The sequence below is a fragment of the Malania oleifera genome, chromosome 1 (assembly GCF_029873635.1).
Source record: "Malania oleifera isolate guangnan ecotype guangnan chromosome 1, ASM2987363v1, whole genome shotgun sequence".
Classification (NCBI taxonomy): Eukaryota; Viridiplantae; Streptophyta; class Magnoliopsida; order Santalales; family Ximeniaceae; genus Malania; species Malania oleifera.
The window spans coordinates 138591880-138606537 of NC_080417.1; the positions used below are offsets into that span (position 1 = coordinate 138591880).

The following is a 14658-nucleotide window of genomic DNA, read 5'->3' on the forward strand; positions in this document are numbered from 1 at the left end:
TTTTTTTAAATCTATTTTTAGAAATTGATATTTCATGAATTAGACATAGGATAAGATGTTGACCTATGATCTTAAGCAATTTGGCGATAACAAAATGTTTGCTCATGATCTTCTAGTCCTATATATGTATGAGTTATGAATTTGGACAAATCTATAATGTATCCTGAAGCAATTAACTTGATTTTGAGTATTTTGGAATTATTAACTAAGAAGTTTTTGGGTTAGCAGGCTTATCAAAACTGCTGCACAAGATGATACAAGAAAAATATTTTAAATGCAGAGAAAAGAAAATGATCCAGCCCAATGGTCATGTCCCCTACTCTTAGTGAGGAATATATGAATTTAGAAAGTGTTTGATCCGTGTAACCGGCCTACCCCGGCCAAAATATTTTAAGGGCTCAAAAATGTTTAAAAACAAATAAAGAAACAAGACAAAGCAAGACCTCACAACTTTGAAAATGTTTGACTATGCAAATAATTTTAAATAACTCACAAGACAAAAGCAACATTATCGAAGCCAGAAAGCCCCAAGCACAAGTTATGCTCAAAATGAAAACTCAAGGGAATAGTAGTGTGCAGCAGGTCGAGTTGATCCCATATCAAATGCTTCTGATTATATTCCAGAAATTCAAACAAAATGAATGATTCTGACCATCTCATGTATCTACTGCATTTGATTGCACTTGCCATTGAATACAAAAGGTTGTTTGGTACAATAAGATTGGAGAGAAGAATGAATAAGAGGATTCCATAAATTCAAACAGAAAGAATGATTCTGACCATCCCATGTATCTACTGCTTTTGATTACACTTACTATCAAAGACAAAGAGACACTAAGACTGCAGAGAAGAGGAAGAGAATTGTGTACATAAGACAATGCGATGCCCTACACATCTGCATAAAATAGAAACGCCTTCCACAAGCAGCAAAGTGATGTGCAAGTGCCTTAGCCATGATTATTGGGGATACAGTACCCACAATATTGTGGTTTCTCTGCACAAGTTAATCAGAAAATTAGATCTACAAAACAGATGCAACATGCCCAAGCAATTTTCTTGAGATATTAAGCATTTAAAGTGTTTTCACTAGATTTTTCCAGCCAAAAAAAAAAAAACATGAATATAAGACGTGCATGTTTCACATAAAACTTAGCCCAATATAAAAAGGAGATCTCATGCTTTAACCTATATAATAGCCTTTAACTCCTAAACTTAACTTTCTGTCCAAATCTTGGAATAAATCGTCGACAGCTGAAAGCTTGATTTTTCAATTTTGCAGTTCAAAAGCAGAGAGAAGACTGATTGCTACCAATACAGGTCATTAGGATAGGAGAAGTATCAACTGTGGCAGAGTGGTGGGAAACGATGGTTGGCATTGTTCAGGCATTTCAGGCCTTGGAGTAGAATGAAATGAGATGAAAGAAGATGAAGATAGGTCTGGTGTTTCGGGGTTTTTTTTGGGAAGGGGGGGGGGGTGTACGATTTGATTATTTGAATGCAGCAACTGACACTACCACCCTTCTCCTAAGTCGTAAATAATGGGGTGAGCTGGAAAAAATATGACACTGTTAAGGTGGTTGGCAGATATTTAGTTAGTTGTTCTTAATAGAGTTGAGACTAACAATGTGTTGCCCCGTAGGAGGCCATTTAAGGCTTTATCTCTGAATGTTTGTTCTCTATATTTTGATAATTGAGAATTGGGCATGTCTGGAGTTGGTGGAGGATCTATTGACTATCTCATTTTCAGGTTTTGATAGTGTAGTTGATTCATCATTGAGGAGGTGCGGGTTTTTTGCTGTTTTGTAGGGGATTTGATTGAAGAAAAATGCATGTATATTCATTGAAAAGATGTCTTCATCTATGCTTTAAGATAGGATTCAACATTTGGCCTCAATGTGGGCTTTAGCAGTTGTTTATTTGGAGGATTGTCTTTTTGAGACTTGCAGCATGGTTGGCAGGCAGGGCAGTTTTGATATTTTTCTTCTTCTTCTTCTTTTTGTTCCTATAAATTCTAATGAGGATTTTTTTACGCTCCTTGTACTTTCTCTTCTCTGAATAAAATTTCTTCTTTTTTTGTCCAGGGGAAAAAAAAAATTAACACCCCTAAGCATCACTGCCTATGATGGTTTGCATTAGCGACTACTAAGTTAGTAACACACATCGTGAGGATTGGACATCCCCAGAAGTCATATTAAAAATCCATAAATATGTCAATATCTAACATCTATTGATAATTTAAGATAAATACCAGTGTTTTAAAAAGCTCAATCGAGACTTGCCTCAAGGCAACGCATGCTTAAAACACCTTGAGGCTCAATCTAAAATACCAAATTTCAAAAAAGCTAATGCATTACATGTTTAGGCTTACGCATTTTTACAAAAAGCATGTTTTTTGCGCCTTTTTAGTTGAGGCTTGTGCATTTTGGGTGTGTGATTCTCAAGTTAGAATTGGTAAGAAAATTTTAACTACATATTTGTATAAAAGAAATGTCATAATATTAGTTTATTTCTACTCTTGAACCTCAACCTTTCCAAAATAAATAAGAGTTGTCTCTTGCATCGTGAAAATAGTTTGCAATGGTACAACTATCTCTTGTCATGATTTATGTCATGTATTCAAGTTAGCAATTTTTTAATGGCCAAAAAGTATTTTGCAGAGTACATCGAATTTTTCTTTTCTATATTACATTTGTGATTTTCTAAATTTTTATTTCATTTTAAATATATATAATTTATTTAACAAATTTTTATCTTAAAAATAAATTTTCAAAAGGCTTACACCCCAGCGCATTAAGGCTTATGCCTCGCCTTTTGAGGGTTAAAACGTCTCGCCTTACGCCTTCACCTTTTAAAACATTGATAAATACTAATAACTTGTCACAAATTAGGAGATCTCTCACTTCCGATGTATGTGTGCTCTGTTACAAAAACTCTGAGACAGTTTCTCATCTTCTTTTGTAATGTGAATTTGCTTGGAGGATGTGGAATATGATTTTCAGCATTCTGGGAGAGAACTGGATATGTCCTCCTGTGGTGGAAGATCTGTAGGATATGTCTTTCTTAGGATTTGGTCGAAGGAAGGATAGGGCAGCTTTATGGAAGTCTGATTTTTTTGCGGTTTTAGGGGCAATATAGATGCAACGTAATACTCAGATATTTTCTAGAAAAAATTAAATTGGATGTTGATTTGGGAAAAAAATTAAGAACTTCGCCCCACTGTGGTGTGTTGGTTACGGATTTTTAAGAGAGTCGAGCTTTCAGGAGTTTCAAAGAGATTGGAGGAACTCACTAACTTGATTATCTCCTCTCTCTTGGTTATTTTTATTTGTCTATTTCTGGATTGTCCCAGTTTGTCTCAGGACATATCTCATTCTCTCTCTCGTAAATTCTTTATCTACTACTGAAATCTTCTTTTGTTATCGAAAAATAAGAAAATCTATCACCCAATTCCTCAAATTTTTGCAAGTATTGATGTATATTTCAATATGGGCAAATCAGAAATCTAAATAATATAAAACAATTCACCATGGTCAAGATCATTTTTTTGTAGCCTCCTATGAGACATACAGGAAAGGGGTCGCCATTTACATATATGTGTGTGTGTAATACATGTATGTATGGTATCAATCTCAGTTAGATAGGAGAAAACAACTACATAAATAAGGCAACAAGAATCATAATCAAATTGATAGGCTTTCTTGCATCTCTTTGGGCTTTTTTTTCTGGCTGCTTCAAGGGAATTCATTTTAAGTACTTTGATTGCTCGCTTCATTGGCTCAATGTTTCCTGCTTTCTGTTTTTCATTTAGTCTCTCTTTCTTTCTTTCCTTCTTTCATTTTTTTTTTTTTTTTTAATTTGGCCTCTTCTAGAAGGATACCTTATCCTCCTCATGTATCTCTTTTTCTTTCAAATATATTTTCTTTTTCCATCAGGGAAAAAAACACATGGCAGCAAAAGTAGGTGACAAGCGAATTAAACCTCAACTTAGTTTGCTCAGTCACTGTCAGGAAAAATGAATGCAGTATTAAGGAGTTTTATTCTAGGATCCTTGCAAGAAATCAAGCAATAACACAGGTTAAAATAGGCATTAAATGCCTGATGACTTGTGATTAATAAAAATGCACTTGATTGAATGGAAAAGAAGAACGAGTATCATGTAGCTAATTTCAAAATGGTCGGATAAGATTTTACTGAGTCAACAATTTGAACATTGGAAAAATATAAGACAATGGAAATGGCATGATTGAATTAACTGAATTCTTCAACAAAAAGAAAAAACATATTAAATAATGAAATTAAAGGTGAAATATCAAAATAGAGTTGGTAAGAAAAGATTCAATTTTTTATTTCAATAACAAAGAAATAACGCTTCCTGCTTTCATTATGGCATTATTCTTGACAGTCATTGCTGTCAAAATATTGAAACATTACACTACTAATAACTATGGTTGGAGTTAAAAAATAGAACTCAAACTACAGCCACACAAGTTACAAAAATATAGTAAAAACATAATGAAACTACAAAACTAAGGAGAAGATATTTAATTAGAGGTAACAAAAGCATAAGCAACTCCAAAAGAAACAAAAAGCACTGTTGACACAGAAATTACTAATGCAGAAGATAAATTACACCACAATGAAACTACAAGAATGAATCAGACTAAAATTTGAAACTCACCACAGCCCAGAAAAGTCTGATATTTATTCACAGAGAGAGCCTAGAAAAAAGTAAGTCCAACTCTTCTTCCTGTGATGCAGTTCTCTGGACAAAAAATAGAGGAGCACAAAAACCAGGAGGCAGTGAATTTTCAATCAAACAGACTAAAATCTAAACCACCTCAATGTGATCCAACCACAATAGCTTCTATACAAAGCTTTCAAATGCTTCCATCATTGACTACCTATATCCATTTAACCATCAATAAAGAAAGGAACTAATTCTCACATTATCATATATGTCAAAGAAACACTGACCATTGGAGCATTTGATAAAATTAAGGGGGCATTTTTGGCTTGGGTTAACCTGCATGATTCTGACAAGTGTGTCTCTGGAATGTTGGATGCCCGAGTTTGGGAAACCATGGAAATCTTATATGGCAGGTATCTTAAATTCCCTAGGAACGCAGGATGCCTTCAAAACATGAGATTCAAGACCAACCTCTCCCCTTAGATAATCTTGGATTCCCATGGAAATATCCCTACCACTTAGGTACTCCTCGACCAAATTGCCCCTCCAAACACATCGTGCTCGCTGCTGCTGCTGCTGCAACAGCAGCAGCTTGACATTATTATTATTATTATTAAAAGACAACAAGACAAAAGTACATCAGACTTCCTCCAGTGATCAACTAAAAGCAACTACGAGAATGCTGCCTCCAATCCCTTTGGCGACCAGACAACAAAATCCCCCAAAAATACACAAAGGATGTGTCCTAAAAAAAGATAGGAAGACAACTCTACCCAAGTGAAAAGAATTTGTTTGACCATTAAAGATTCTGGCATTTTGCTCAAGCCAGAGCCCAAAGAATTTTTTTTGCAGTGACAAAACAAAACTATTAATGAGAAGAAATAATTACAATGGAAGGAGGATAAGAAATCCTCCAAAACAATCCCTTGGGATTTTGGACAGGGAGAAACCCCAAAAACCCCAAAAGAATATGCCCTAAAAGAAGCGGGGGAGAAAAAAAGGTTAAACTTTCTCCCAAATCAATCTTGGAGAAGTCTTTTGATCCTTGAAGAGTCCAAAGAATGGCATACACTGCATATGTCCGTAAAGCCTTCCCTATTTTACTTTTCCCAAAATCCCAAAACCGCACCAACAAGAAATCGTCCACATTTTGAGAGACAACACATGCTTTTCACCAAAACATTCCCCACCCCAACAATGCAGAAATAGGTGCTCATTAGTCTCATTAGACTCTAGGCACATCGTGCAATGATGACCTTATATGGCATCCTTACATGTAACAAGTTATTTGTATTAATACTGTTAAGAATCGACGTCCCAATGAAAGCCCCAAGGGGTTGAAGGTCTCAATAAATGAAGGAAGAAAGATTTGAAAGAAAAAGAACCTGATGAATCCCCTAGCCACACCCTAACATCACTCATCTTTTGAGGGACAAAAGAATCCAAAACACTTGGCAAAGTAGTGAGCTCATCAACCTAGCTTCCATTAAGATTCCTATAGAAGTAAATATCCAAAGAAAGAGAGCATCCTTCCTAAGGAAAAAAAAAATGTAATTGGAGCTTTATGAATACAAAATAATCTAAAAAAAAAAGAGGAACCAAAAGCTCCAATGAAACCTGTCCCACCCAAAGATCCTCCCAAAATGGAATCCTATTTATTAACATGACCAGCTTTGAACTATGTAGGAGGAAAGAATAAAAATAATAATATTAACATTATTATTGTTGGTGGTGGTGATGCTAGTAGTGGTTTAGTATTCTAACTACTATAATCAGTATTAGTATTAGTATCACCTGTTTTTATTATTATGATTCTTCTTGTAAAAAGTATTATTGAAAATTATCGTAATGATTTGTTTTCATTATCATAATTATTATCATAACAAATGTTATTAAATATGCCAAAAGTGGACGAGGGTGGGCTAGGTTGTCACCTCAAAGCAATGCACTGATCGGCACCCAGTTACAATGTCAAATACGCGAGGGTTCTCACATCATTTTGGATGTGAGTGGGTAAAAAAGTTAGTTCAAGAAACTAAGATTAGATTTGCAACTTGTAATATAGGAAGACTTATGAGTAAAGGCATGAAGATAGTAGACGATTTAAAAAAAAAAAAACTAATCTAATCTTCCTTCAAGAAACTAAGTGGGTGGGGGAGAAAGTTAGATCAAAACTCTGGTAACTGGAAAAGAAAAACATAAGAATTGGGTAGGAGTCATTGTAGATAAAACTTAAAAGAGAGTGTTGTAGATGTAAAGAGAGTAGGGGATAGAATTATAAAATCAAAAAGGTCTTAGGCCAAAAAGGATAATAAATGTCATTAGTGCTTATGCTCCTTAAGTAGGTTTAACAAAAAACCTTAAAAAACAATTTTAGGAAGATATGGACAGAATTGTACAAGGGATATCAGAGACTAAGAAAATATTCAAAGAGCACATTTAGATGGACACATTGGATGGGATAATAAAGGTTATGAGAAGATACAAGGAAGTTATGGAAATGGAAATAAAAATGAGTTTGGGGATATGATCTTAGACAAGAGAACTAGGTGGTGGAACTTAAAGGGAGAACACTAAATAAAATTTAAAGGTAAAATGATAGAAGATGGTGATTGGACAATAGAGGATGGTGTAGATACAAACACTCTTTGAACTAGGATAGCTAGTTCTATTAAAAAGAAAGTAAAAGAGATTTTAGTTGAATCAAGAGGAAGATTCTAAAATAACAAAGCAAGTTGGTGGCAGGATCAAGGTGTTCAAAAAGCTGGAAAAACAAAAAGATTATGGTACAGAACATGGCAAAAATGTAAAAACAGGAAAAATTTTGAAAAGTATAGAAGGAGAGAGATGTTAAAAAAGGTCGTTAATGAAGCTAAACATAAATCATTTAATAATTTATATGCTAGATTAGATACAAAAGAAGAGGAAAGAGACATTTAAACTTGCTAGAGCTAGAGAAAGAAAGAGTAAGGACTTAGATAATGTAAAATGTATAAAAAGTGAGGATGATATTGTCTTGGTTAAGGAAGAAGGCAAAAAATAAAGATAGCGAAGTAACATTAGCAAGCTATTTAATGAAAACCAAGTAGAACGCTTAAACTTAGAATTGACAAATGAGGAAAATAATGGTTTTCTTTGGTCCGGGGTGGGGGAGAAGAAGTATCATTTGATTAGGCGGGAGGTGGTGTGTAGGTCAAAAAGAAAGGGGGCATGGGTCTTGGGAAATTAGCGTCTTAAAACATTTCCTTTCTCCACTACTACTGAATCAACTACTAGGTCTAGGCCCAACTATTGGATTAGGCATCTTTTGCAGTTCAATGCTATTGTGCCACAAGAAAGACAAATTTGCATCGTATTTTGAATTTTTTTTCATGATGTATTTCATATTCTCTCATATACGATCAGGATTGTCATGTCTCAATATTTTTTCACAAAGATTGAGTATCCTAGTATCCCAACACCAAACTATATTCACTTGACCAAATGCATTGGTATCATAATCAAATTAATAATTCTTAACTACATGCATCAGCATCGTAATCAGGTCCACAATTGATACTTTAACTCACTTTAATGCTAAGTCATGCATGCATGTGCACACACATGCACACAAAATCCCAAGGTTTGAATACCTGGATTGACATTAGTTGCATTATTTTGTTGAGAACACGCAAGCGATGAGTTGCATATGTGCTGTTTGCAGGAAGCTGATTCATCCTCTTCATTTCTTCATGAACTGCTGCCATCCTTTCATCACACCCCATTTGCTTCCAATGACCCTTATGCTGAGTGTCAACTCTACTTTCTTCGCTCATATTGAGAGCATCACCACCCTCAAAATAATATTGAGGATCCAGTTTCCCACTAAACCTGATCAAATAGTATTAGAAAAGCATTCAGCACTGTAAAAATTATGACAAGAAGAACAAACAAGTGAAATTGACAATTTAAGAACATGTTGGAGGTACCATCCTAAGAATATTTTCTTATGGCAATCATGAAATAGATCTTTTTTTTACTGTCCCCTCGAAGCAATTTTTGTCCTCTCTTATTAGTTTATAGCCTCATAATAAAGAGAAGACCCAAATACAAATCCAAGATAAGGTAGCTTGGAACAACCAATGAGATATACTGCCATAAATGCACTCCATTAAATACACGAAAAAAAAGGTTCCCGCGGTGGGGGGGGGGGGGGGAGAAGAAGGGTATTCTTAAGGACAAACTTTATTATCCTTAGTGATGAGAATGGTGTATTCCCAAGAAGGGGGTGAATTGGGTATTTTAAAATTTCTTCCTAGGTTAAATCTAAATTGCAATCAGTATTTCACAACTTAGGGTCTTTCTAAGCATTTACTAATTCAACAGATAATGAGATATGCAAATATTTAAAACAAGATATAGCAAATTAAATAAAGCATTCAAGTGCGGAAATTAAAGAGCAAACACAAAATTTGTTATCGGAGTTCGGCCAATACTGCCTACGTCCCCGCCTTGGGTATACCCCTTAAGGATTCCACTAACCTACTCACTTAAACGGGCGGAGCAGAAGCCATTTACAATCTCTCCTTACAAGGCGAGGAACACCCCTGGCTCAAATTACAGGGCTGAGCCCAACCAATACACCCTCTCCTTAAGGGGCGAAGAAAACCCCAGCTACACTTACCATGCGGAGCCAAAACCCAGCAACACTCTACTTACAAGGATTTTGGATGAAATTCAATGTCTGAACTCCAAGTTCTCAAGCACAGGGTTAGGGTTCATTGGTTTGTAGAATATTTACTAAGATCTGCACCATGCATAAAATGTTTTAAACAATGTCGATGTTTTGTTCACATTTAAAATTAAGATTCTAAAAATGCACATTACATGGATCATAAATAAAGTCAGGAATATTAATAAACTAGAAAATTAAGCTAGATTAAGTTAAGTTTAAGGAATATTTTGGAAATGTGAAACTTTGTTGGAATCATACATTCCAATACCAAAGGCTCCACTAAGGGCAGAGGGTAGGCAATGGAGCTGCCATATTGTTCTGCTTTGAATCTAGTTTGCCAACAAGTCCAGTTCAAAATCTTATTCATGGTCCTCTTCTCCAAACTTGTCACTCTCATCAGAGACGGACTTTCTCCATGCCTTGAGAGCTCGACAGGTGAATTTGTTCACAACCAACTTCTAGAGGAAATTCTAGATTGCATAATTGCATTTGTGCCCCTCCAAGGCTCCAACACCTCCCATATGTTATATATCTGACAGATATTTCTAGCTCATATGAAGTATGGAACATGTTTAACTGAATTGTCCTATATTTTTGAAACATCGAGGGAGGTACCTATAACTGATAGTTTGAGCGAGGTATTTCTTATAAAAATGTATCCACAATAGAATTCAAACCAAGGCAATATTTGATATAGGAAACTTTCCAGATATAAAAAACTTCCTCAAGATGCAATCCATTTGAAGAAACACCAATACATGCTCCAATAGATTGCATTAAGGCATTTTGTTTCCAAATTTTCTCTTCTCACTTAGCAGCCTTTTTTCTACCACAACACACATCTGCATTTCACTGTAGGAATCTTTTATTTGCGTTGAACACTATCTTTTTCTTGGAAAGCAAGAAATCAAAGTCTTTTTGAAAGGAGAAAAATGAATCTCAGCAAGATCACTCAATCTATTCTCAACTTCTTGAATCTTGATAGAATTTTATTATACAATTTCCAATACTCAAAATAAAGGCCCATGCAGCTACACTAATGTATTTTACCTCAAGATACTGACATAAAATAGCAGGTACAGGAGGCCTTGTTTTTAAAGATTCGACAGAAAATGGCTTACTAACTTTATGTGGAAAATGGGAATAACCGCTAGTCCTGCGGCAGAACTCCAGGTGATACATTTTTTTTTATCAGCAACGAGAAAATAATATTAGCAAAGCATGAAGGGGATGCCAACCCGTGGTACAAAATATCAACCACTTTGTAGAGTGTCGCAAACATCAAGGATTACATAATGACCATTAACAATTTTCCCACTAAACCAGCAGGAGACGACAACAATCCATTGATCTTTGCAAGAAGCCAAGTAGTTGAATCTTTGAAGGCTCTCTTATTTCTTTCATTCCAAGCACACGAAAAATGGCGAGAGGAATGAGGTTTGAAGCCTTTTGCTTCTCCTTGGTGGCTCTGATGCCTTTCCAAGTCCAAATCTCCCCTCCAACTGAATTTGCATAACTCACTGCTGCCTAGTCCAGGAAAGAGCCAAAGTCCACAAGTTCCTTGTCCAGGGGCAGTTGAGAAGAATGTGGTTAACTGACCCTATATCAGCCATACAAAGAAAATACCTATTTGTGACTGTAAATCCTCTTTTCTGCATATCGTCGAGGGTTAAATATTTCCACGTATGGACTCCCAAACAAAAAAGGCAACCTTTGAAGGAGTTGCCGTCCTCCAAATATGAATCCAAAGGGAGTTGTTGCAATTTGTTCACAACGAAGAGAGCTTCTTGTAGAAAGATTTAACAGCGAAAACACCATTTTTGTCCAAAGCCCAGTTTGGTTCGTTGGGGATGTTTTGGTGACAGAATTCATAGAGAAATCTGTAAAAGTCAGTGTGTGCGTGAAGTTCCCAATCTGCCAATTCCTAGTAAAAGTAATGTCCCATAAAATTCTCTGATCGGTGATTTGGAGATAATGATTGATAAGGGCATTTTTGTCACAAGCTAAGCTGTAAATGGAAGGAAATGTAGCTCTAAGATTATTATTCTCATGCCACACATCATGCCAAAAGTAAACATTGGCCCCATTCCCCACTTGAAATGTCACAAATTGGAAAAAATCAACCCATAATTTCTTGATGAATTTCCATACTCCCACCCCATAGGGACCCCTTCTATTGTGAGTTGTCCAATCATTGTGCTCAAGCCCATATTTAGAAACAATAAAATTCCACCAAAAGTGGTCTTTCTCCTTCATGAACCTCCATAACCACTTCCCAAGGAGGCCTTTATTGAACGTGGAGAGGGATCTCAACCCCAAGCCTCTTGAAAAAATGGGTTGTTTGACCACTCTCCATCTAACAAGATGATATTAAACTCCTCCCCTAAGCTTCCCCAAAAGAAATCTTCTCTGAATTCTCTCCAATCTCCTAGCTATTGAGGCCAATAAGGGAAGGAGAGACATGAAGTAAATTGGAAGATTCGTCAAAGTGCTCCTGATGAGGATGAGTCTGCATCCTTTTGATAAGAAATTTCTTTTCCACCAATCTCCTTTCAAACTTTTCAATAATAGGGTCATAGATTTCTTTGTTTTTGAATTTGGCTCCAATGGGGAGACCAAGGTAAATAATGGGAAAGGTACCCATCTTGAAAACCAAAAGACCAGCAAGGAAGGTCGCTCCCCCCCCCCCCCCAACTCCCGAGTGTTCTCTCCAATTGGAAAAAGCTCACTTTTACCAAGGTTCACTTTCAAGCCTGAGACAGCCTCAAACCTTAACAAAATGTATCGAAGACTGAGGATATGAAGGGGGTTCATCTTATCAAAAAATGATGGTATCATTTGCAAAAAGAAGATGAGAAACGTTTGTAACTCCAAATGATACATGAAGATTTAAAGTAGTACATAGGATGCTCAAAACCAATTATTCAACAACATGGCACGTCTTCCATAGATTTTGCAGAATGCTGGAAGGGGGTTTATGTAGCCAACCCCACCTAGTGGAACGAAAGTTTGGTCACTATTTTTATAAGAATGCAACAAAGTTTGATGTCATGATTTGTGAAGGCACAACATCAACAATGAATGGACAATCAACATGCGGCAATATATTAAGAAGCAAAATGTTGGGAGAAAGCGAGAAGGTAATTTTCTGTTCAATGTAATAGCCCCCCCCCCCCCCTCTTTTTTGGGGTGGGCCACGAGGGCATTCTTCAAGGGCTTCTTGTGTTATATGGTCTAACTAAAGGAGGGCTCTTTAAAAAGATGTTGGTAGAAGAATTCAATTGACTAATGATTATGAACAACTTCTTATGAGGGAAGACAGGAGCAAAAGTCTATGAAATGGATTGAGGATGGGGATTGTAATATAAGATTGTTTCATAGAGTGGCAAGTGGCAAGAGGAAAAGGAATTTTATAAAAGAACTAGAGGATGATTGGGGTTTGATTACTTGGGATCCTCATGGCATTGCACATATGATTATATATTTCTATAGGAACTTAATTTCAGAGGAGGATTTAAGAATAAATATGATTGAGGGGTTGGACTAGAGACCTATCTTAAGCAACAAAGAGGAGCGGACTGAGAAGCCTTTTTTAGGAGGAGGAGATTTAAGGTGCTCTATTGGAGATGGATAGTGAGAAAGCTCTGGGGCTTAATTATTCTATGAGGTTCTTTTTTCACGATTGTGGGGACTTTTTAAAGGATGATATTTTCAAAATATTTCATGAGATCTTTAACAATTGGGTGGTTGGTAGGAGCCTCAATCTCACATTTATTACAACCATCCCTAAAAAGACTACGCTAATGGATTTGAACGCTTTTGACCAATTAGCTCAGTTACCAGTGCCTATAAGATTTTAACTAGTCTTATCTAAGAGATTATCAACAGTCTTGGTGGATCCCATCTTTCATAATCAGAGTGCTATTATTCATGAAGGAAAAATCCTCGATGCTGAATTGGTGGCAAAAGAGGTGGTTGAGGATGTGGTTAGAAGAAGGACAAGGACAAAGTTTTAAAATTAAATTCTGAGAAATCCTATGAGTCTATGACTTGATTAGTTGGGTTTCTTGGATAGAGCTATGGATAGAAAAGGAATTGGAGGAAGTGGATTGGTGGGTGTGTCTCCTCTGGTTTTTTTAATCTTAGTTAATGAGAATAGGCATTGACCTGAGCTCTTCTGCTAGGTTAGCAGGTTGCAGTGTGTTCTAAGTTGGCCTACCTCCTGGCTCCTGTTGTGTAACAACCTAGGCAAACTCTGCCTCTAATGGACCAAAAAAAAAATCTATTAATATAAATGTACGACATCTAATGTATGGTACAGAACTACAGGGGCAATTTATGCAAATGAAAAATATTATCCAATAACAAGAAGCCTGCGAATCGCCTAGCTTGAATTGCCAATGTTTAGGTAATTTTAGGGTTTATGTTAGCTATGTAAAATTGGAATTGGTTGATTACCAACAAATGTGAATTTCCATAGAATCAGTTGGCACGGGTAAAACACCTTCAACGATGTGATAAGAAGTATCAAAAGTTTTAAATTTAAGGCTTCGAAATGTCAAAGGATGAACTAGTACTTGTTATATATTGGCATCTGAAATATATCTCAAATAAAAATGATAAATTTCTTATCGATCGATGGAAACTCAAAACTACGCAATTGCTTCTAACCACAACTACCCAACAAAACCACACAGAATTCTTGTCCGTATGAACCAACAAAAAGAAAGTCACAATTAAAAGGGAACATCCAGAAAAAGGGGAAAGGGCGGTCGAGCGGGGAAGAGAGGGAGAAATACAGGGTCAGGGTCTATTGCTGGAAAGCCTTGCGACCTTCTGTGTCTACGGAGAGGGCTACCCTGCTACGCGAAAGCGAACAGGTTCATACGTCCGTCGTTGCTGTCACGCTGCTTCGCCTGCTTTCACGGCACCGATTTGAGTTCCGTCGTCAAACCAAGATACAATAGATTGACTAAATTTACTAAATTGCATCGTCGTCCTCAAACTCACTGATAATTGCACTTGGGTCTTAAACAAAGGTCATTTAGTCAACTTGTCTTTTTGACAGTATACACTTCCAATTATAATTTATAATATATTTTATTTAAATTCCAACAAATTTAAATTTCATATTCCTTAACACAATATAATATTGACATATATATTAAAATAGATTATTTTGGCCTCACAGATCTCCAAAATTTAACTAATTTTTTATTTTTCTTAAATTTTTAATTGTAAGGCTGATTTTTAACTT

The 14658-nt window shown here is 36.1% G+C and overlaps 1 protein-coding gene across 2 annotated transcripts; it reads right to left on the reverse strand.

Moving 5' to 3' along the window:
• Positions 1 to 642: 642 nt before the first annotated feature.
• On the reverse strand, positions 643 to 14388 carry LOC131144234 (uncharacterized). Of its 2 annotated transcripts, none has more exons than XM_058092768.1 (4): positions 14235 to 14388; positions 8320 to 8557; positions 4679 to 4762; positions 643 to 994 (listed from the first exon to the last, which is right to left on the reverse strand). In XM_058092768.1, the coding sequence occupies exons 2-3, from the start codon at positions 8500 to 8502 to the stop codon at positions 4706 to 4708; spliced, it is 240 nt and encodes a 79-aa protein (XP_057948751.1). In that variant the 5' UTR covers positions 8503 to 8557; positions 14235 to 14388; the 3' UTR covers positions 643 to 994; positions 4679 to 4705. The 2 variants fall into 2 exon arrangements, with proteins under 2 accessions (XP_057948751.1, XP_057948742.1); XM_058092759.1 differs by having other exon boundaries at positions 14201 to 14375.
• Between the last annotated feature and the right edge of the window lie 270 nt (positions 14389 to 14658).